The sequence below is a fragment of the Podarcis bocagei genome (assembly GCF_964188305.1).
Source record: "Podarcis bocagei genome assembly, chromosome: 12".
NCBI classification, from domain to species: Eukaryota; Metazoa; Chordata; class Lepidosauria; order Squamata; family Lacertidae; genus Podarcis; species Podarcis bocagei.
The window spans coordinates 62,137,591-62,159,779 of NC_138137.1; the positions used below are offsets into that span (position 1 = coordinate 62,137,591).

General features: G+C 51.8%; 2 protein-coding genes across 3 annotated transcripts in view; one reads left to right on the top strand and one right to left on the bottom strand.

The window, feature by feature from the left end:
• LOC308569938 (autophagy-related protein 9A-like) overlaps window positions 1–22,189 on the bottom strand; it is a 266,030-nt gene that overhangs the window by 6,090 nt on the left and 237,751 nt on the right. The window lies entirely within an intron of this gene.
• On the top strand, window positions 1,538–21,067 carry LOC308569949 (protein HEG-like). The gene is made up of 12 exons (XM_081164224.1): window positions 1,538–1,636; window positions 2,401–2,520; window positions 3,110–3,235; window positions 7,545–7,663; window positions 9,137–9,195; window positions 10,738–10,904; window positions 12,006–12,134; window positions 12,517–12,559; window positions 14,894–14,931; window positions 15,200–15,278; window positions 17,201–17,360; window positions 20,083–21,067. The coding sequence occupies exons 1-12, from the start codon at window positions 1,564–1,566 to the stop codon at window positions 20,236–20,238; spliced, it is 1,269 nt and encodes a 422-aa protein (XP_081020350.1). The 5' UTR covers window positions 1,538–1,563; the 3' UTR covers window positions 20,239–21,067.

Here is a 22,189-nt window from a genome sequence, read left to right on the forward strand (position 1 = left end):
CTCCTCATACCTCCCTTTTTTGTGTTCCAATTCAATTAATTAATTCAGCAATTTCTTTCTCTCCTTATTATCCTGATCTTTGATCTTAATATATTATAACATAAAATTTTTACCTATTCTTTTATATCATTACAGCTAGAAACCGCTTAACTTCAATCAAACATCATTCTAACATTCATTAATTTTGCAATACTTCTGTAAATAGTCTTTAAATTTCTTCTAATCTTCTTCCACCGACTCTTCTCCCAAGGGCCTCTTATGGGGGGGGGAGAGAAGGCCAGCATGCCTAGTGGTGGCAGGGGAGGAGCCAGCGCCTCCCTCCCGCTGAACCCCCCATGCACGGCAGAATCCGCACCCAGAACCCGCCTTCCTTTTTTAATTTTTTTTATTGATTTTAACATATAAATTATAAAATGTACCACAAAACCTATCACTTCTTATACAATCTTTTTGGACTTCCATCAGCACCTCTGATGATCCACCGTTTTAACCACTTCTTGTGCATTTCTTAACTTTATATTGCCTTTACATCTCTTCACAAATCATCCTTCCCCTTCTCCATTTTTGCAACCCTTCCAATAATACTCCTCACAAAACTTCTTGCAACCCTACCAACGTCGTCTGAGCTTCACAAACACTTTTCAAATAGTCTGTAAATTTACGCCAGTCTTCTGTGAATTTCTGGTCCCGCCGGTTTCGAATCCTTCCTGTTAGTTTGTCCAGTTCTGCATAGTCCATTAACTTCACCCTCCATTCTTCAGGCATCGGTAATTCTTCTTGCTTCCATTTTGGGGCCAGTAACATTCTTGCTGCTGTTATTGCATATAAAAAGAGCTTACATTCCCCAGAACCCGCCCTTCCTCCGTGGCTCCTTCCTGCCTTGCAGGCGGGTTGGACTAGATGACCCGGTGGGGTCCCTTCCACCTCTGCAATTCGAGGCTGCTCTGGGGCTGAGAGCGCCCCTTCCATCCCCAGATGGGGCAGCCAGGGCCGGATTCACCTCTAAGCTAAACAGGTTCTAGCTTAGGGCCCCACTCTCTTGGGGGGGGGGGGGTTAAAGGGGGAAAAACCTCTGGTTTTACATTTCCAAAATATAAGAAAACAAATAAAATAAAACCTCCACGCAGCAACCGTGTTTTGTGTTGTGTCGGCTCCTCTTGGTTATGTGCAAATGGCTTCCGATACCTATGAGATCCATATAGCATCTATTCCAAGACAAAAAAGCGACAATTTGTTGTTGGGAAAGGGCAGCTGGACATAGAAAGCCCCCCCCCCCATTACCTCCAGGAGCCCCTTAGGGCCTCATCCAACCTCAATCCGGCCCCGGGGGCAGCTGCCTATGCCTGCCTGGCCGGGGTCAGACTAGATGACCCGGTGGGGTCCCTCCCTTTCCCCCTCTGCCATTCCCCAGCTCCCTCGGGCGACCCTCCGGCCAGGCAGCCCCCTGGAATCTCCTCCCCCTCCGGGGATTGGAGGAGGCGCCCTGGCCGCGTTAATGAGTGCCAGGTGTGGGGTCAGCGCCCTCCTCTTCCTTCGCCCCACGGTTCCCGGGCGGCCAGGAGGATGTGGGGGGGCGTCTGCTGGCTCGTGGCCGCCTTGCAGGTGGGGCTGGGGGCCGCCTGGGGGCCGCGGGCAGGTAAGTGGCCCCGGGGGGGAAGGGGGGCTGCTGCGCTCCGGGAGGGGCCTCATCCTGCAGCCTCTCCCGGGGGGCTGGCTCAATGGGGCAGCCTGCCTTGCCTGCCTGCTTGCTGGGGGGGCAGCAGCTGCAGCCCCTGGAGGGGCCCTATCCTGCCACTCTGGCCTGGACCTGCTCCGCTAGGGGAGAAGGGAAGAGCTCGCTGGTGCCTCTGGGATGGAAAGACAAAAGGGGAACTTTAATCTGCATTAATTCCTGGTTTTTAGGATTCCTGGTTTGGGATTTGAAATCCTCCAGAGGCTGAAAGTCTCTCCAGTGAGATGCCCCCCCATTCCCCCCTTCTCTCTCTCTCTGGAGGGGTTCCAGCTTTTGAGCATTACCTCTGAGGAACCCAATGCGGGTTATGCAATCCGGATCTGCGTCAGCTGTTCCCAAGCTTTTTTGGGCCGCCGCCCCCTCAGCTCCACCAACTCACCCCCTGTGCCCACTGCCCTATAAAAAGCACGATTCTCAATAGCAGTTTGCATAACCCACTGAAGGAGGATAATTGGAAGGGGACCCAAGGGCCATCTAGTCCAACCCCCCGTGACGCCATGAAATTCGAAATGGTTGCAATTATTCAAAGTCCAGTTAAAGATTAAATCAGCAGAATGGATGACCTTAGTGCAGCCAGCTTGCCAGAGCCTGAGAGGGGCATGCCTACATCTTGCCAAGGGTGCCTGGGTGTCGCAGAGCTGCTGCCAACGACCTTCCATCTCTTTCAGAGCCCAGTACAGCCAACTGGTCAGCAGGATCGGACCCTCCCAGCCCCAGCCCTCCGACATGGACCACGCCACTCCCCGGGTCAATGGGCAGCAGTGGGGCTGGTGCCCCAGGAGAGCAGGGTAAAGCTGAGCGGCTCTTTGCTTGGGGGTGAGACGTGGGGGTGCAGTTAGAGGAACCCCCCCCTAGCCTGGGTGTCGTGCAGTCGTTTCCCACTACAACTCCCATCAGCCCCTGCCTCCCTGCTGGCTGGGGATGCTGGGAGATGTAGTCCCAAACCCAGAATCCTGGAGGCCATCCAATCTCCACTTAAAAACTTCCACGGAAGGAGAGCCAACAATCTGCTCCGCCGTCAAACAGCTCTTGCCCGTAGGAAGTTATTCCTCAGGTTTAGTCGGAATCTCATTTCTTGCCACTTGAAGCCATGGGTTCGAGTCCTGCTTTCTGGAGCAGCGGAAAGCAAAAATTTGAAGGTGGCTCTCCCATCCTCTCTCTGCCTCCTCCAGCGAAGATGCTCCTCCCTTTGTTCTGGTCAAACTCAGGTGAGGCGAACCTTTGGCCCTTCCCCCCTTCCCGAACTACAACTCCCAGCAAGCACAGCAGCGGGAGTTGTAGTTCAGCAACGCCTCGAAGAGGCTCTCCAGTGTTTCACCTTCCCTTTCCCATGGGGGGGGGGGTCTTGCTGTCTTCTGACTCTCTGTGTTCCCCCAGAGCCCCCCGCCTGCAGGGGAGAGGAGGACTGCCCCCCTTGGAGCAGCTGCGAGGAGCAGGCCGGGCGCAACTCCTGCCACTGTGGGCTGGGCTACCACCTCAGCCCCACCTTGGGCTGTGTGCCAGGTAAGCGGGCAGAGCTTGGGTTCGGGGTTCGAATTGTGTGCATAAAGGTGAGTGGGCTGGCCTTTCTGAGCAGCCTTATCGAGGAAGAGCAGAGCAAGGGCCCTCCTTGATTGATTGATTGATTGATTGATTGATTGCCTTTATATCCCACCTTTTTCTCCAAATAATAATAATAATAATAATAATAATAATAATAATAATAATTTATTATTTATACCCCGTCCATTTGACTGGATCTTCCCAGCCACCCTGGGCGGCCGCCAATCAAATATCAAAAACAATACAGCGTCAGTCATTAAAAACTTCCCTAAACAGGGCTGCCTTCAGATATCTTCTGAAAGTCAGATAGTTGCTTATTTCCTTGACATCTGATAGGAAGGTGTTTCACGGGGTGGGTGCCACCACTGAGAAGGCCCTCTACCTGGTTCCCTGTAACTTCACTTGTTGCAGTGAGGGAACCGCCAGAAGGCCCTCAGAGCTGGACCTCAGTGTCCAGGCTGAACGATGGGGGTGGAGACGCTCCTTCAGGTATACAGGACCGAGGCCGTTTAGGGTTTTAAAGGTCAACACCAACACTTTGAATTGTGCTCGGAAACGTACTGGGAGCCAATGCAGGTCTTTCAAGACCGGTGTTATATGGTCTCGGCGGCCGCTCCCAGTCACCAGTCTAGCTGCTGCATTCTGGATTAGTTGTAGTTTCCGAGTCACCTTCAAAGGTAGCCCCACGTAGAGCGCATTGCAGTAGTCCAAGCGGGAGATAACCAGAGCATGCACCACTCTGGTGAGACAGTCCGCAGGCAGGAAGGGTCTCATCCTGTGTACCAGATGGAGCTGGTACAACATTGCCCCCAGCTCCCAGCCCCTCTAGACGGTCCAGAAGGCTGTTATGGTTGATGGTATCAAAAGCCACTGAGAGATCCAGCAGAACTAGGAAACAGCTCTCACCTTTGTCCCTAGCCGCTCCAAAGAGCTGAAGGTGACTGCCTCTTAATCCCCACAACAGCCCTGCAAGGTAGGCTAGGCTGAGAGATTGTGACCGGCCCAAGGAGCCAGCCCCTTCCTGCTGCTTAAGTCCAGGGGTCAAGTAAAGTCACAGAAAGCCAAGCTGGTCTCTGGGATCATAGAACCGGAATTAACAGTTGGGAGGGCCCTCCAAGAGTCATCTAGTCCAACCCCCTGCAAGGCAGGAGTCAGCTAAAGCTGAAGGCTGCATGTGGGCCTTGCTGCTTACACTCACAGAATTATTGTAGAGTTGGAAAGGCTCCCAAAGGTCGTCTAGCCCCCTCCCCAAATAAGATATTTTACTATTTTATCACTTGCTGCTTCCCGCCCTGGTCTCCTTTGGGAGGGCGGATGGGTTTAAATGTAAAATGCAAAGGAATAATGTCCTGTAGGGACTCTGGGACAGACTCTCCTTCCTTGGAGGCTTTTAAGCAGAGGTTGGATGGCTGTCTGTCAGGGATGCTTGAGATGAGATTCTTGCCATGCAGGGGGTTGGACTGGATGACCCTTGGGGGTCCCTTGCTATTTGACCATTCTAGGATTCTGTGAAAACTCAGGGAGGACAACTGAATGACAGGCCTGTGGCTTGAGATGGAGGGGAGAGCAATGGCCTCACCTGTCCTCTAGAGGGCGATGGTGGTCCTCTCCTTTTCTGGATGGGGAGAAATGAAGATTGGGGCTGCAGAGGCTCCCCCCCTCCTGTTTCCTCTGCCTCCAATGGGCTCCCCCTCCAGGTGTGGAGAGCTGGGCATACATGGTGCTGGCCCCAATCCACACCTCTCCTGCGGCTTCATGAGAAATAAGTGCTTTGAGGTGCTTCCCCCCCCCCCCCGAGAGTGGATTTCCTGCTCTTTATTCCCCTCCGGTGAGGAGGAATGGAAGTTCCCCCAGAATGTCTGCCTTATATACATTATTTACACAATGGGTCCCACGTGATTGGCTAATTCCAGGATTCTCCTGTAGGCCAATCAGGTTGCGAATTCACTTCCACATGGAGTTGGATTGGGCTGCTCCTGTGGACCAATCAGACTACTGCATTTTGGATCCTATTCAACTCAGTACAGTGGTACCTCAGGTTACATACGCTTCAGGTTACAGACTCCGCTAACCCAGAAATAGTGCTTCAGGTTAAGAACTTTGCTTCAGGATGAGAACAGAAATCGTGCTCTGGCGGCGCAGCGGCAGCGGGAGGCCCCATTAGCTAAAGTGGTGCTTCAGGTTAAGAACGGACCTCCAGAATGAATTAAGTACTTAACCCGAGGTACCACTGTACATAACGCCCCCCAGCCACATTTGATCTGATTTGAAAATGCCAGCTGTATGAAGACCCCTGTGCCCCACTCTCTACTCACAGACAGATGGACTGTGAATGTGTCCAGTGACATGGAAATGCGATGGGGAAAGGGACCAAGAATGGGTGCGCAGCCTCATTCTGCGTGTGGACCCTTGGCTCAGCCCTGTGCTTAAGCCTTTCTCCCCCCCCCCCCCATAAATATCCCCCACACTGACGTCCGCTTGGCTCCATTTCAAAGGATGGGGGGTTGGACTAGATGACCCCTGGGTCTCTCCCAGCGCTACGATGCCGTGATCAGCCTTTCTCCAGCCTGGTTGAAAAGGCAGCATAAAAACAAAAAGGGAATGGCAAGACAAACTGTTAAGAGTCTAGTTACAGATAGGTAGCCGTGTTGGTCTGCCATAGTCAAAATAAAAAAATTCCTTCCAGTAGCACCTTAAAGACCAACTAAGTTAGTTCTTGGTATGAGCTTTCGTGTGCATGCACACTTCTTCAGATACACTGAAACAGAAGTTGCCAGATCCTTCTATATAGTGAGAAGGTGGGGAGGGGTATTACTCAGAAGGGTGGTGGGAATGGGAGATTGGCAGATAGCTGAGATGAGCCTGTTGACGACTCTTAACGTCTGTAATAGGTCTTACAGGAAAAGGCAAGGGGTGAGAAGGTGAAAAATGGCTTAGACTAAGAGTCGTCAACAGGCTCATCTCAGCTATCTGCCAATCTCCCATTCCCACCACCCTTCTGAGTAATACCCCTCCCCACCTTCTCACTATATAGAAGGATCTGGCAACTTCTGTTTCAGTGTATCTGAAGAAGTGTGCATGCACACGAAAGCTCATACCAAGAACTAACTTAGTTGGTCTTTAAGGTGCTACTGGAAGGAATTTTTTTATGTTAAGAGTCTATTGAGCTGGCTAGATTAAGAGAGGCAATTAGAGCTCACACTAGACAAGAGTTTCAAAAAGCATGGGGGAAATGCAGAGAATACTTCACAAAACAGTGCCCTAAAATACTGTACGTACCTGGACTTGTTTCGATTAATGTCTGCAGGAGACTTTGTGGATATTTAAGTTATAATTAGAAAAATCTTCATGATCATTCATAAAGGAAACAAGGAGGCCAGATACAGGATAAAGTCTTTTATTTGGTTGTTTGTATTGTTGTATGTTATGCTTATTGTATTTCTGTATTGGGGGGGGGGTGGAGGGTTTATGTTACGTTGTAAATAAAATTTCTAATAAAAATTCAAAAAATTAAAGAAAAGGCAGCAATAAGGACCGTGCTAATCTTCTCTGTATCGTTCCAATTTCAGTATACGTGCTGCATATACAGAAACAATGTACTGTAATGAACTCACTTGCAGGATTTGATTAAGACACTTACAATTAAAAAATAGAAAATATAAATAGGAGGGTAAAACATTAAGAACATGTCAATAAGGTAGGATTTCAATTTCAATATACAAGGTATAGAAAATTACATGCAGAAGAAATGAATCTAGTGATAAACCAGAAAGGGAAGTTGGGGGAAGGGGAATAGAAATGTAAAATGCAATTTGTGTTTTTATTTTGTTTTTATTTAGTATTGATTATTGTAAATTTTGTTGGAAAACTTTTAATAAAAATAATTTTGAAAAGAAAAGGCACCCTAAGGAGAGCCTGCAGGATCCGGCTAATGGCCCAATTTGGCCAGCATCCTGTTCTCCCAGACACCCATGATGGGAAACCCCCAAGTGGGATCCGAGTGCGAGAGCAACCCTCTCTCCTCCTGGGGTTTCCATAGACGGGATTCAAAGCGTTTCTGCCTGCGACTGGGGAGGCCAGAGCGGAGCCATCAAAAAGAGCCAGGAGCCATCGAGAGCCGCCCCCACAAATTTGTCCACCCTTCTGCTGAAGCCACCTAGGCCTCCTGTGGCAGGGAGTTCCGCAGTTTAACAATGTGCTCTGGCTTCTCCTCCTCCCCCCCGCCTTGTTCTGATCCCACTTCTGCCCCCTCCCTCTCTCTCCTGCCAAGTCAAGGCCTTCCCCGGCCGGCTCTCGCTGTGGGATTCGGGAAGCCCCGACTGGTCGCTGCCAGGCATCACCTCAGCCGAGTTGCAGCTGCCGTGGGTCACCCTCCAGATCCAGAGATCGGTAAGGGACGCCCCCCTCCCCAATTGGCTGAAGGCTCTATGGGTCCCCATTTGCAGCAGCCAGCTCCTTGTGTGCCCCCCCCTCCGGCCTTCGTGGTCAGCGGCTTTTTAGGGATTCTTCCCCTACCCTCTGCCCTCCCCACCAAGCCCTGGATTATTCATTTGTTTCATACAATTCATTTTTTTTTCTTTTTAAGCCATTCTGGGGGGCTTTCCCCTTTAGCTCAGAGGAAGAACACAATAGAATAGAATAGAATTTATTATTTATACCCCACCCATCTGGCTGGGTTTCCCAACAAAGTATTAAAATACAGTAGTCTGTTAAACATTAAAAGCTTCCCTAAACAGGGCTGCCTTCAGATGTCTTCTAAAAATCTGGTAGTTGGTTTTCTCTTTGACATCTGATGGGAGGGCATTCCACAGGGCGGGTGCCACCACCGAGAAGGCCCTCTGCCTGGTTCCCTGTAACTTCACTTCTCACAGGGAGGGAACCGTCAGAAGACCCTCAGAGCTGAACCTCAGTGTCGGGGCAGAACAATGGGGTGGAGACGCTCCTTCAGGTATACTGGACCGAGGCTGTTTAGGGCTTTAAAGGTCAGCACCAACACTTTGAATTGTGCTTGGAAACGTACCGGGAGCCAATGTAGGTCTTTCAGGACTGGTGTTATGTGGTCTCGGCGGCCACTTCCAGTCCCCCGTCTAGCTGCCACATTCTGGATTAGTTGTAGTTTCCGGGTCACCTTCAAAGGTAGCCCCACGTAGAGCGCATTGCAGTAGTCCAAGCGGGAGATAACTAGAGCATGCACCACTCTGGCAAGACAGTCTGTGGGCAGGTAGGGCCTCATCCTGCGTACCAGGTGGAGCTGGGAGACAGCTGCCCTGGACACGGATTTAACCTGTGCCTCCATGGACAGCTGTGAGTCCAAAATGACTCCCAGGCTGCACACCTGTTCCTTCAGGGGCACAGTTACCCCATTCAGGACCAGGGAATCCCCCACACCCACACACACCCTGTCCCCCAAAAACAGTACTTCTGTCTTGTCAGGATTCAACCTCAATCTGTTAGCCGCCATCCATCCTCCAACCGCCTCCAGACACTCACACAGGACCTTCACCGCCTTCACTGGTTCTCATTTAAAAGAGAGGTAGAGCTGGGTATCATCCGCATACTGATGAACACCCAGCCCAAACCCCCTGATGATCTCTCCCAGCGGCTGCATGTAGATGTTGAAAAGCATGGGGGAGAGGACAGAACCCTGAGGCACCCCACAAGTGAGAGCCCAGGGGTCTGAACACTCATCCCCCACCACCACTTTCTGAACACGGCCCAGGAAGGAAGAGGAGGGAGCCAGTCCATGGCAGTAGCCTCTTCGCTGAGAGCAGTGGTCTGGGACTTGGGGGGGGGGGCATGGTGGGAATTCGGAGTTCCATTGTGGCCTGCTTCTCCTCCCCCCCCCCCAATTTTTCTCCCCAGTTCCAACACATCCTGGGGCACCTTGATGGCTACCTGGGCTCTTCTGCCAGAGACCTGAAGTAAGTGAGGGGCTGAAGTAAATGTCGGGGGGGGGTCAGGGTGCTTGGGGTTGGGTTCCTGCCCCCACCTCTAAAACGAGGTGTCCATGTGCATCCATCTGCCTGCTTGCCACTGTGGGGGGGTCACGGCAAGACTGATATCATAGAATGGTGGAGTTGGGGCCCCAAGAGGTCCTCTAGTCTAACCCTCTGCGGTCCAGGAATTCACAAGGAAAGCATCCCTGACAGGGTCATCCAACCTCTGCCTTAAAACCTCCAAGGAAGGCGAGTCCACCACCTGCACTATCAATTAATCATTTTAGTTTTTAAAATTATATTTCTGCGCCATTTTTCTTTCAGATGAATCCCAAAGCAGCTTACAAACAATAATTAGCAATGACAGGGCGGAGCATCACCGATCCACATGAATCATATAGAATAATCAACAAATCAGCCAGAGAAACACTTGCAATCTATAATTTGCTGCTAACAAAGCAACGACTCAAAAATAAGCTAAACGCCACACAGCCCTGTCATGTGATTAACAAATCAATATAACATTTATACTCCACGAAACAGTATTAATGACATTAATGGAATAGTGGCCAGGAGATAAACTAAACACACTCCCTGCCCCACGGCTCATAACATTCCACTTTTCAGCGCATTAAAATACCCATAGCCAGGGGGGCCTGTGGCAGAGAGACCCCTGAAGGCTCCTGGGGCTGGAGGTGGGGCAGCGCAGGTGAAACCACCCCCCCCATGGCAAACGGAGTCTCTCTCACCCCACATGTGCCCCCTTGACCGCTGGGGTCTGCTCCAGGGGCCACATCCTGCCCTTTCCCTGCATTTCATGTGGCAGCGCCTGCCCTTGGGAATTCCCTGCCTCTTGACATCAACCAGTCGCCTTCCCCGTTCTCTGCTATAAGCATCCTTCTATTGACAGGCCACTCGGATGCCCAGAACATTGAGGTGGCTTTAATCTGTTTTAGTATTCTAATTTTCGTATGTTTTAAAGTGTGGCTGCAATTTTTTCGTTTTGAGTTTTGCTTTCCCCCCCTCTCCAGTCAAGCAGTGTATAAATTTTATGAAATAGGTAAAGAAAGAAATAAGTTACATTTTTTTGGGGGGCGGAAATTATTAGGCATATCAACATAACATTTTATTGAAAGTACACCATCCTCATTCCCCCTCCCCAAAAAGAAAAAACCCAAGAGACTCAGCTCCTCTCTCTGGTTTCTCAGCGCATGTTATTCTCTGCATCTTATAAAATTGTAAAAATCCTTAATTGCTCTATCAATATGTTAGTAAAGAAATAAATAAGACCAGGGGAGCTGGCAGTCCCGGATCATGGCCTCCCTCTGCTTCCCCCGTCTCCACAAAGCACATTTTCTGGGCGCCCACAGAGCTTTGTAAACCCGGCGACAGCCCTGTAAGGCGGGCTGGTTTGGAGGGCGGCTGTTCACCCCAGTGAAGGCAGGTGATGGAGGGAGAAGGAAGGGAGTGAGGGGGCTGGGGCAGGTGGAACCCCCCCCTGACCCCACCTCACCTGTCGCTCCCCAGGTGGCCCTGCTCCGAAGTGACCCTGTTCCACCATTTCTCCGCCCGGGCGCCAGTCACCAGCCGGCAGGTGGCGGAGGCCGTGGCCACGTTCCGGGCGCAGTGCCACAACAGCAGCCACATGGGAGGCCCCGCATGTGCTCTCCTGCGCCAGACGGGCCCCTACCAGAGTGAGTGGAAGGGAGCGGGGGGGGGGGGGAAGGTCTGGGTCTGTCAGGGCAAGGGAGGCGGTGGGGGTGGCTGGCAGGCCTGGCGCTTGAGAAGGCAGGAGGGGGTCCTTCCTGGGTGCTAAGCCTGCAACCCCCCAATTGTGGCCCATAATTATTATTATTTATTATTTATATCCCACCCATCTGGCTGGGTTTCCCCAGCCACTCTGGGTGGCTTCCAACAGGAGACTAAAAACAGAATAAAACTTCAAACATTAAAAACTTCCCTAAACAGGGCTGCCTTCAGATGTCTTCCAAATGTTAGGTAGTTGTTGTTCTCTTTGACATCTGGTGGGAGGGTGTTCCACAGGGTGGGCGCCACCACCGAGAAGGCCCTCTGCCTGGTTCCCTGTAACCTCGCTTCTCACAGGGAGGGAACCACCAGAAGGCCCTCGGAGCTGGACCTCAGTGTCCAGGCTGAAGGATGGGGGTGGAGATGCTCCTTCAGGTCTCCTGGGTCTTTGAGGCCATTTAGGGCTTTCAAGGTCAGCACCAACACTTCGAATTGTGCTCGGAAATGTACTGGCAGCCAATGTAGGTCTTTCAGGACTGGTGTTATGTGGTCTCTGCAGCCACTCTGTTCCCAGTCTAGCTGCCGCAGACTGCTGGGAGGGGTCCTCCCTGCGACTGGGCTGCCCACCTTTAGAGAAGGACATTGCGGAGTTGGAAAAGGATAGCAGAAGAGCCAGACTTTGGGGACTTTTAGTTTGGGGGAAAGGCTTGTAAGAAACACGCCCTGATCGGAGTTATAATCCGTAAAATTCAGAGGAGTAATTCGTAGCGCGGAGAAAGCCAAGGTGGAGAAGCATTTCTCCCTCGTAGTGCTAAAAGTCTGGGGCATCCTATGAGTCCGATAAAGGAAAGCAGAGTTGAACTGTGGGACTCCCTGCCTCATGAGACAGGGATGGCCACCAAGTGGGATGGCTTCCAAAGAGGATAAGGCAAATTCATGGAGGAGGGGTAGGAGTTGGAAGGGAGAGTTGCTCCTGCGGATCTCCCCCCGAGGCTGGTCTCGCTGGGCCCCTTTGGGCCGGATCCTGCAGCCTCACTCTCTCTCCGCAGGCCTGAGCCTCTGCCTCTTTGACGTCTGCAACTCCTTCTCCACCAGCTGCTCCTTCCAAGACGGCCTCGTCCGATGCACCTGCCAGCCTGGCCACTTCCAGGCGCACCCAGCCGACCGCACCTGCGCAGGTGTGGCTCCCCGGGGGGGGGGGAGGGAGGGAGCCTGGGCCGGCCCTCCAAGGGGTTTCCAGGCTCCCAGCCAGATGGGAGGGGCAGGGACCCAGCACCCCCACCCCGAAACCCTGGGAGGCAGAGGAGACCCCCCAGTCAGAGGGGGGTGGGAGGGGGTCTTCCCTTGAGGACGTGTGAACTGGCCCCTTGGTCATCACTGCCTGGATGGGTGGGAAGGGGGGTCGTGGGGCAGAGCACCACTTGGGGGGCACATCAATTCCCCTTGTCTGGGATTCTTCAGCTCAGACCTCTGCATTGCAGGGGGTTGGGCTGGATGACCCCTGGGGTCCCTCCTGTGATTCATGCCTGTTCTCTCTCTCCTCCCTCCTGCGCCCCAAAGAATGCAGCAGTGGATTTTGGCTGCAGAACGGCACCTGCACCAGGTGAGTTTCCGGGGGGGGGGGTGTCCCTGTGGCGACTTGCCAGGGGCGGGGGCACCTCCTTCCACCTCCCTCTGAAAGGGAGCCCCCCAGCAGGGCCTGAGCGCAGCGGCCCCCTCCCCAGACCCCCCTCACTTATTGTGGCTGTTACTTCCCCCCACCCCATAAAAAACAAGCCAGCAGCAAGCAGTGGCGTAGCAAGGTCAGCTGGGACCCGGTGCGGAAAATTTATTGTCACCCCACCCCAATTGAAATTATTAAAAGAAGGGAAAATAAGAGGCTTGGGCAGGTGTCCCATTTTGCAGGAGGCGTGAGAGGCAGGCCTTGTCCCTCTTGCCCCCCCCCGGGGGGGGGAGTTGTCCCTGCCTGCCTGCAGGACACAAACACCCCCCCTCCTGTCCCAGGACAATGTCTGGGCCCCATCCAGACTCTTCCCTCAAGGGGTGCATTGCGAAGGAGGTCTGGGGGTGCCCTGGCTCCACCCCAAGAGGTCTCTGGCCATGTGCAGAATTCCTCTGGGGTTCCGGCAGGGAAAAGTCCCTGCAGGCTGCGAAAGGCTCCCTTTGAGACGACCTTGGAGGTTTCTTGCAACATTTTATGACCGCTCTCTATCTCCTCTGCTGAGGTGGCTCCTGGCTGGACCTGCCCTGGGGGGCAAACTCCATCTCCCCTCCCTGCCTTCTGCTCCTCCTGGCTTTTTCTTTTTTTTGGGGGGGGTGGCTACCAGGGAGTGCCTTTTGCAGCTGCTTCCATTTCTGACCTCCTCTCTTCTTCTTCTTCCTCCCTCCCTGAGCTGCCCCTCCAGGACCAGGTGGGCTCCAGGGTCTGGGCAGAAGCTGCAGGGTCTTCTCCCACCTCATTCTTCCCCTGAGCCAGCGGCTGAAGGGGACCTGGGGGCCGTAGGATCAGACCCCAGGGGCCCCACCTGCTCCAGCCTCCTCTTCTCGTCCCTTTTTTAAAAATACATTTTATCGGGTTTTTTAACATATCATTTCCAACAATCATATAACATAACTTCTTATCTTATACAATATTTTAGACTTCCATCAACACCTCTGATGATTTTTCGTTCTTTATCACTTATTCTGCATTTCTTAATTTCTCTATTACTCCTAATTATCATTAACTAATAACTCTCCTCCTCGTCTTCCTTGCAATATTTCAAATAGTCCTCCTTGCAAAACTTCTTGCAGTCTCTAGCCTCCTCTTCTCACAGGGGGCCACCCGGATGCCCCCAAGGGAAACCCACAAGCTCATGGCCACCCATCACCCTCTTACAGAATCACAGCATTGTCCAGGTGGGAGGGACCCCCAAAGGCCATCTAGTCCAGCCCCCTGCAAGGCAGGAATCTCAACTAGATCACGCGTGACAGGCGGCCGTCCAACCTCTGCTTCCCCTCCTCCTTCATGAATTTGTCTCATCCTCTTTTCAAGCCATCCAGGTTGGTCGCTGTCACTTTCTCCCGTGGCAGAGTTCCACAGGTTAACGGTATTGCATGAAGGACTTTATTTTATCCATTTGAACCCCAGGTTCCCCTGTTATGAGAGAGACTCCTCTCTCTGCCTTCTCCATGCCCTTCCTCATTTTGTAAACTTCTTTATTTTTATTTATTTTAAATGCTTTTTATTGAGTTTTCTTTAACACAAACAAAACAAAATAAATGCACTGAAGTTCTGCAGTCCTATGTGCACTTATTTTCCCAACGCTCCGTCAAGCACAGACTTCCCTCCCTCCCTTCAACAAGTTTTCATAGTAATCTTTCATTTTTCGCAGGTTCTCCATAACATCCTATTCACATCATAAGATTTATTTTAATCCTACTACAGTTTTTAAACTTCTACAATTATTACGTATATACCCCACAAATTTACTCCACTCACTTCTGAACTTAGTTTCCTCTTGGTTACGGATCCTGCGGGTCAGTTTGCTAATTCCACATATTCAACCATTTTTGTCTGTCCCTCCACTAATGTTGGTATTTCCTGAGTTTTCTATTTTGGGGCTACTAAGACTCTGGCGGCAGTCGTAGCACACATGAATAATCTCTGGTCTGCATTTCTTATTTCAGATCCTCTCAACCCCGGCAAAAAAGCTTCTGGGTTTTGGGGGGAATGTATATCTGAACAATTCGTCTTAAATCATATCCCAATATTTTTTTTTTTCATTTTCTCACATGTCCACCCCATGTAAAAAAAATCTCCATTCTTTGCTTTACATTTCCAACATATAAACTTCTTTCGATGAGATTTCTGCCCTGCGGGGGGGGGGGTCCCCTTCCAACTCCCCCATTCTATGACCCTACCTGCCTTAACCTTCCATCCCCTTTTCTCTCCCAGGTGTCCATTTGGGTTCGGTGGTGCCGGCTGCCAGGAGCGTAAGTGCCCTCCCTGCCCCCTGCCCTCATGGGGCAAGTTGGTGCCCATTTCCCCCCCACCTCCTTAATCCCCCCTGGGCAAAGGGGCATGAGGGCGGGCGCCCTGCAGTGGCCGGATCAGGCCAGAGGGACCCCCCTTGGCCAGCGTCCTGTCCTCCCCATGGCCAACCAGTGGCTCCTCTCTGGGGAGCGTAAGAGCCCTTCAGGGGGGGGGGGGCTTGGGCTCACCGGGTTCCCCTTTGGGGCTGACTCCTCTCTGCCCCCCCAGCCTTCCTGCTGGCCTTGGTGGTCGTCTCTGGCCTTGCTGGTCTCCTCCTGCTGCTGCTCATCGCTGGGTCTCTTTCCAGGTAAGGGGGAGGGTGCGTCTCCCCAGGAAAAATCCCGCTCTCTGGCTACAGACCAGTTTGCCTCTTGCTCTCCCTGGAAGCCGCAGGAGGGGAGACAGCTGGTTCTGAGTGCGAATCCTGGTAGAGGGTATCCCCTAATGGGCATCTGGTTGGCACTCGTGAGAAGAGGAGGCTGGACCTGATGGGCCTGATCCTGAAGCCAGGCTTGTCTGCCGCTCTTTTTTTAAAAAAAATAAATTTAGTTTTACATGAAGGTTATACACCATAACCTTTCACACATTAAAAAGGGGTTCTTTCGAACCTTGAAACCTCCTTCCTTCCCTCCCTGGGTTCCAGTTCTAAATTTTATTCCTGCATCTTTTGCTGAGTGCAATCTGTCTGTTATATAATCATAGTATCCAAAATCCATGTTACGTTACAAGCGTCACTGTATTCCTGCCAATGGTTTCAACTGTTTACAGTGATCTCTCAAATATGTTAGAAAGTTGTTCCAGTCTTTTAAGAATACTTGGTCTTCCTGGGTTCTGATCTCTCCCTTCAGTCTCGCCATTCCTGCATATTCCATCTTCTCTGCTCGGTCTTTCTCCTTCTTTCCATCTCCGTGCTAAGAGCATCCTTGCTGCTGTCATTGCATACGTAAGCAGTCTTTTATTTTCTTTAGGTAGTTCCGCACCTATAATGCCTAACAAAAAGGCCTCTGGTTTGGGGACAAAAATCATCTTAAACATTTTTTTCCAACTCATTATATATCATTTTCCAGAAAGCTTTTACCACCCCATCGTCTTGTGCTCTTAACTCTCCTTGTCTCTCCAATTCCTTCATTCCATGTTCTTTCTCCTCGTGCAGAAGAACACAACTGGCCTCCTTGCCTTGGGGAGGGTGGGGGCTTTTGGGGGGACATTGCTGGCCGCTACCCTTGGCCCATGAGGGGAGACTAAACACAGCATCAGGGTGCCTGCCTGGAAACCAATGTGTCCCCCCCCCCATGGAAAGATGTGTGGATCCAGAATTGGCCTCCACAGTCACTTACGAACTCATTGTTCAAACCATGTTGATAGATAGATCATTTATTATGGTCATATTACTGCTGATAAAACACACTTGGGGGTACAATCCCAGAAGGAAAACAAACATTTAAAACGATGTACAACAATAAATTTAAAATTTATAAATGCAATAAGCGTATAGACACTTAAAACTTTAAGATAAGCTACCGCAGAGAGATGACCCAGAGTCACCCATGGAACCGAGTTTGGGGATTTTCTTAACGAACTAGTTTGGGTCGGGGGATGGTCTGTGCCTACAGATCTGTACACAGAATCTGGCGACCATCCGGGTCGTCTTCTGGCCTTTGCCTAACAGGAAAAGGTCAATTTTTTGCTTTTCCGGGAGGTCAGAGAGCCTCACCAACAGGGGATCAATGGTCTCACTGCGTGCCTCTTCATAAAAGGGGCATCTAAAGATCAAGTGCTCTGGGCTTCCTATCTCCCCCAATGAACAGGCGCAAAGTCTCTGAGCATGTGGGACTTTTTTAAAGGCTCCTTCCAGGACCGGCGAGGGCAGAACTTCTGACGAGCGTAAAAGCCCTTCTTGCATTTTTGGATACGAGAAAGAAGAGATATGCTGCCGGTGTGGCTATATCTCTCTCGATTTCTCCAAATTTATAGAACCATGTTTATGGAAGACAATCTAACTCGGCTACGAGGGATCGCTAAAGAAAGAAGAAGAAGCAATGTGCCTCTTTTTTGGGGGGGTGGAAGGAAAGACCCCCTTCTTGCCTAGTGAGCAATTGGGGGAGACTGAGCTGGCCAGGTGCCTTATTCTGGAGGACAAGGGGCTCCTCTTCCTCTTCCTCCTCCTTGGACCTCTCCTCCCTCCCCTGGGCTGCCCTCCCTCCCTCTCTCTTTCTCCCCTCCCCACAGAAGCACCCGGCCCCCCAAGGAGGACCTCAAGGAGACCCCTGACGCCCCGCAGCTTCCCCTGCACGCCTCCTCCACCTTGAGCCTGCCCCGCGTGAGGCCTCCCTGGAGCCTGGAGGAGGCCGAGATGAGGAGAGGGGACCGCCTGTCCCTCTGGGGCCCGGTGAGCATTGGCTGGGGGGGTCGGGGGGGTCTGTCTTGTGTAACTCAGCCAAGGGGCACCTGGCGGTCTTCCCTGCCTTGGTTTCTACAAGAAGGGCAAAGAAGGGGGCAAGGCAGGAACACTCCCCTCCCCGCATGCCCACCCCCATGCCCAAGAGGGGGGGTGCCCACTGCTGGGGGGGGGGTGAGCCTTGGAGAAGCTGATCCAGTGAGGATGGGGCCGCCAGGAGCCAGTCCAAGACCCCTTCCCTTTATTTTGAAGGGAGCACAATTCAAAGTGTTGGTGCTGACCTTGAAAGCCCTCAAGGGCCCAGTAGACCTGAAAGAGCGTCTCCATCCCGGACACCAGGGTCCATCTCCCAAAGGCCTTCTGGCGGTTCCCTCCCTGCAAAAAGTGAGGTTACAGGAAATCAGGCTGAGGGCCTTCTCGGTGGTGGCTTCTACCCTGTGGAACACCCCCCCTCCATCAGATGTCAAGGAAATAAGCTACCTGACTTTTAGAAGACATCTGAAGGCTGCCCTGTTTAGGGAGGCTTTTAATGTTTGATGTTTTATTCTGTTCTTAATGTTCTGTAGGGAGCCACCCAGAGTGACTGGGAAACCTAGCCAGATGGATGGGGTATTATTATTATTATTAATAATAATAATAATACAGTGGTGCCCCGCAAGACGAATGCCTCGCAAGACAAAAAACTCGCTAGACGAAAGGTTTTTCCGTTTTCGATTTGCCTCGCAAGACGAATTTCCCTATGGGCTTGCTTCGCAAGACGAAAACATCTCGCGACTTTGTTAAACCGTTAAAACCGTGCTTCGCAAGACGAAAAATTCGCTAGACGGCAAAACTTGCAGAACGAATTAATTTCGTCTTGCGAGGCACCACTGTAATAATAATAATAATAATAATAATAATAATAATAATAATAATAATAATAATAATAATACTTATACTCCACCCATCTGTCTGGGTTTCCTCTGATGGCTGGACCCCAATTTCCACCACCATCATCCCTGGGACGAATGGGGTGTTCGGAGTGGGGTCATGCCTCTGATGGGGGGCACACTGTGCTGCTTCTGGGGCAGTTTGCCCACCTCCCTCCTGCACTCTGTTGACACCTGTGGCTCCCGGAAGCTTCCAGCAGGTGACACTCCCAGAATGGCTGAACCAGGTGAGGGCAGCTGATGGGTCTCAGACCCAAAGGCAGTTTGGGACTTTGCCTGCGTGTGAAGACAGGCTCCAGCGGATGGGGCCCATGAGGCCAAGAGGTGGCCCAAGGCTCAAGAAGGTGGTTTCTGCAAGTGGGGGGCAGGTGGGGCTCATCAATCTGGGAAGGGAGCCCATCCAGAAGGAGGAAAACTCTGACCCTAAACCTCCACTGTCCTGTGGGACATCTTCAGGAGAAGAAAAGGCTGAGGGGTGAACCCTCCACAAAAGCAGAGTGAAGTCCCGAAGGCGGCTGGATGGCGCCTTGTAATAATAATAATAATAATAATAATAATAATAATAATAATAATAATAATAATAATAATAATAATAATAATATATTTATGCCCCGCCCATCTGGCTGAGTTTCCCCAGCCACTCTGGGCGGCTCCCAATCAAGTGTTGAAAAATAATACAGCATTAAATATTAAAAACTTCCCTAAACAGGGCTGCCTTCAGATGCCTTTTAAAAACAGGATAGTTGCTTATTTCCTTGACATCTGATGGGAGGGCGTTCCACAGGGCGGGTGCCACCACCGGGAAGGCCCTCTGCCTGGTTCCCTGTAACCTCACTTCTTGCAGGGAGGGAACCGCCAGAAGGCCCTCGGAGCTGGACCTCAGTGTCTGGGCAGAACGATGGGGGTGGAGACGCTCCTTCAGGTCTACTGGGCCTTTGAGGCCGTTTGGGGCTTTCAAGGTCAGCACCAACACTTTGAATTGTGCTCGGAAACATACTGGGAGCCAATGTAGGTCTTTCAGGACCAGTGTTATGTGGTTCCGGCGGCTGCTCCCAGTCACCAGTCTAGCTGCCGCATTCTGGGTTAATTGCAGTTTCTGGGTCACCTTCAAAGGTAGCCCCACGTACAGTGGCGTAGCGTGGGTTGTCAGCACCCGGGGCAAGGCAAGTAATTTGCGCCCCCTAACCCGTGGATTTGCGCACCCTAACCCTAACCCCCAGATGTTGCGCCCGGTGCGGCCGGGCCCCCCTGCACCCCCCACGCTACGCCACTGCCCACGTAGAGCGCATGGCAGTAGTCCAAGCGGGAGATAACCAGAGCATGCACCAGTCTGGCCAGACAGTCTTCCAGCAACTCCTGCAGCCCAGCTGGTGCCAAACGCCTTGCTCTGCTTTCCTTGGGACCCCGTCAGCCTGGCAAGAGGGGGGCCTTGCAATCTGGGCAGGCCAGGACCCCCAGGCCCCCTGCCCAGGATGGCATCCCAGAGAGTTCACTCTGGGGCTGCTCATGCCGCTGTTCCACCCCCAGAGGTACACTCCATTGTCCCTCGAGACAGAGGGATGCCGCCCACATCCCTGCCTGTGGGCCATGTTGCAGGTTGGCGTCGAAGGAAGTCAAGTTCCCCTGGAGGGTCCAAAATGTGTCCCCCCTCCACACACACCCAAATCCTTAGTTTAGTCCAGAGGACAGCCTGTCCCTCTGGCTGCGCAGGTGGGATCCTTGACAGGAGATGTGGGGCGCTGCCTGTCCCGCCCCCTGAGCCCCATTCCTCTTGTGCCTTGCAGGATGTGGGGCAGCGCCCGGCAAATGCCCCCCGGCTGAAGACGTTCCTGGGGTCCTCAAGCTCCCCGCCTTCCCCCCCACAGCCGCTGGGCGGCTGCCACAACCTCGTCTTTGTCAGCGACGCCGCCGAGGAGAAGGACAGGAGGAGCTATTTCTGAAGGAGGAGCTGGGGTCCCCTCTCTGCCCCCGTCAACCTGCTCCTGGATCTCCCCGGACAAGGGGGCGCCCGCATCGGGTGCCAGGGCGGCATTCAGGCTTTCTGCTGCCAAGGATTTCTTCCCCATGAGGGTTTGGCTGCCACAAGACCCACAAAGTGGCCGAGGTGCCTGAGCTGAGGGTTTGAGGCTTCAGTCTGGATGAACGTCAGGGCTTTGAGTTATGGGGCAGCTGCGTTTTCCTTGCCCTGGACAGTTTGTTCTGGGGTGGGGTGGTTTTAAAAAACAACAACCCGAGAAATGGCCTTGGAAGCCGAGGCTGAGAAATGGCCGTGGGGCAGGGGCCGCTTTGCCCTTCCTGCTTGTGCTCTCAGGTTCACCCCAAACCTGCTTTCCTCATCTCTGCGGGGCAAACCGTAAAAGAGGGAAAGTGGATTTTGGGGCTGGGGGGGGGGGCAAATGGCAGGAGGAAAAGGCCAGACACAGAGATTGCTCTTCCACTTCCAATTGCAGGTTTTGAGGCTGATCTTCCCTTTCCAAAAAGCCCCAAATAGCTGTCTCAAGAAATACGCAACTTCCTGCTCCTTATAACTCGGTCGTCAGGTTGCCCAGGAGCTACTAGCCTTGTAGGACACCCCCAAAATGCAGGGGGGAGACTTCCACAGCTGTTTTTTGGCCCTGGGAAAACAGGGATCTAAAGAATTGCTGGAATTTTTAAACTGAAATCCTCTTTGCTGTTTATTCTTAGATAACCATCTGTGTTTTAAACAACCCTTTTCTGTAAAATGGGTACACCTAAATAAACATCTTCTTTGCCAGTGTGCAAAAACAACTCCTTTCCTTCTCTTGTAAATGGCTTTTGACCTGGAGATACTGAAAGATTTTTCTCACATACTGCATTACAGTATGTGAAACGCAGCCTTGTTTTCCTAGCCAAATCCAGGCCTCCAATTGCTTCATGTTCCAGGGGTTATTGTCACTAGATTTTGCAGATCGTTGACACGGCAATTAACCTGGAAGTGTGGCAATTGCGTTTGGAACATCCAGCCCTTCTTTGTTCAGTGCAGGGTTAGAACATTGCTTTTTTAAAAAGGTACAGAGATAAAGTTTATTACTTTGCAATCATGCATTAAATCAGTTTATATGTGATTGGCTAGAAAGAAATATGTAATGTTGTGTAGAGTCTTTGTATTCACCTCATTTATCCTGCCCATCTAGGTAAGGTTTTCCTTGAACCTTCCTTCAATTCCTGGTGTGTGTGTGTGTCTGTGTGTGTGTGTGCGCGCGCGCCCCCCCTCAAGGATGCTTCAGTGGCTGTGGGTCTCCTGTGTTTTGTGGAGTTGGACCAGATGACCTTTAGAGGCCCCTCCCGACTTCATGAGCCGGCAATAATGGCATTCTGTCAACCCAGAGATCTCAGCTGAGTCAGACGAACTCCCAAAATCAGACGCACTTTTTCTCCTTCAGCCCCATCCTGCTCCAGTCTGCTCTGATAATCCAAGTTCAGATCCATTCATCTCCGAATGGGCTTTATTAATTTATCACCAGGGACGTTCACAGAATGATTAAATGGCATTCTTTGGATGCTGGGAAGAGGAGATAAGGAGGTTGTAATGCGGAGACAGTATAAGTGGCGGGCGTGTTTTATTGATGGTGCTTTGACAAAACGCTCTCCCGCAACACACACACACACACACACACACACACACACGTGCGATGTGCACCCAGCTTCATCACAGCAGCTTAAGATCTGAGGAGCAAGGAGGGGGGCAGCAGGACTCTCCCCTTCCCTCCTCCTGCAGGTTCAGTGGTTTTGACACACATCCCTTAATCGCAGCTCCCAGAAGGTGCTCCTATGTCCCTCAGACCCCCTTAGCCCAACGCAGTCCATGCATCTTGTGAAAAGACTCCCTCCACACAGTCAGAGCAGGTCTGCAAAGTATAAAACTGTAGA

What these genes read in the sequence shown, in the direction of transcription:
- LOC308569949 (XM_081164224.1), top strand. Translation starts at nt 1,564, where the DNA reads ATGTGGGGGGGCGTCTGCTGGCTCGTGGCCGCCTTGCAGGTGGGGCTG. An exon ending in CAGAACGGCACCTGCACCAG is followed by an intron (nt 12,560 to 14,893) that starts GTGAGTTTCCGG and finishes TTTCTCTCCCAG; the next exon opens with GTGTCCATTTGGGTTCGGTG. An exon ending in TGGTGCCGGCTGCCAGGAGC is followed by an intron (nt 14,932 to 15,199) that starts GTAAGTGCCCTC and finishes CTGCCCCCCCAG; the next exon opens with CCTTCCTGCTGGCCTTGGTG.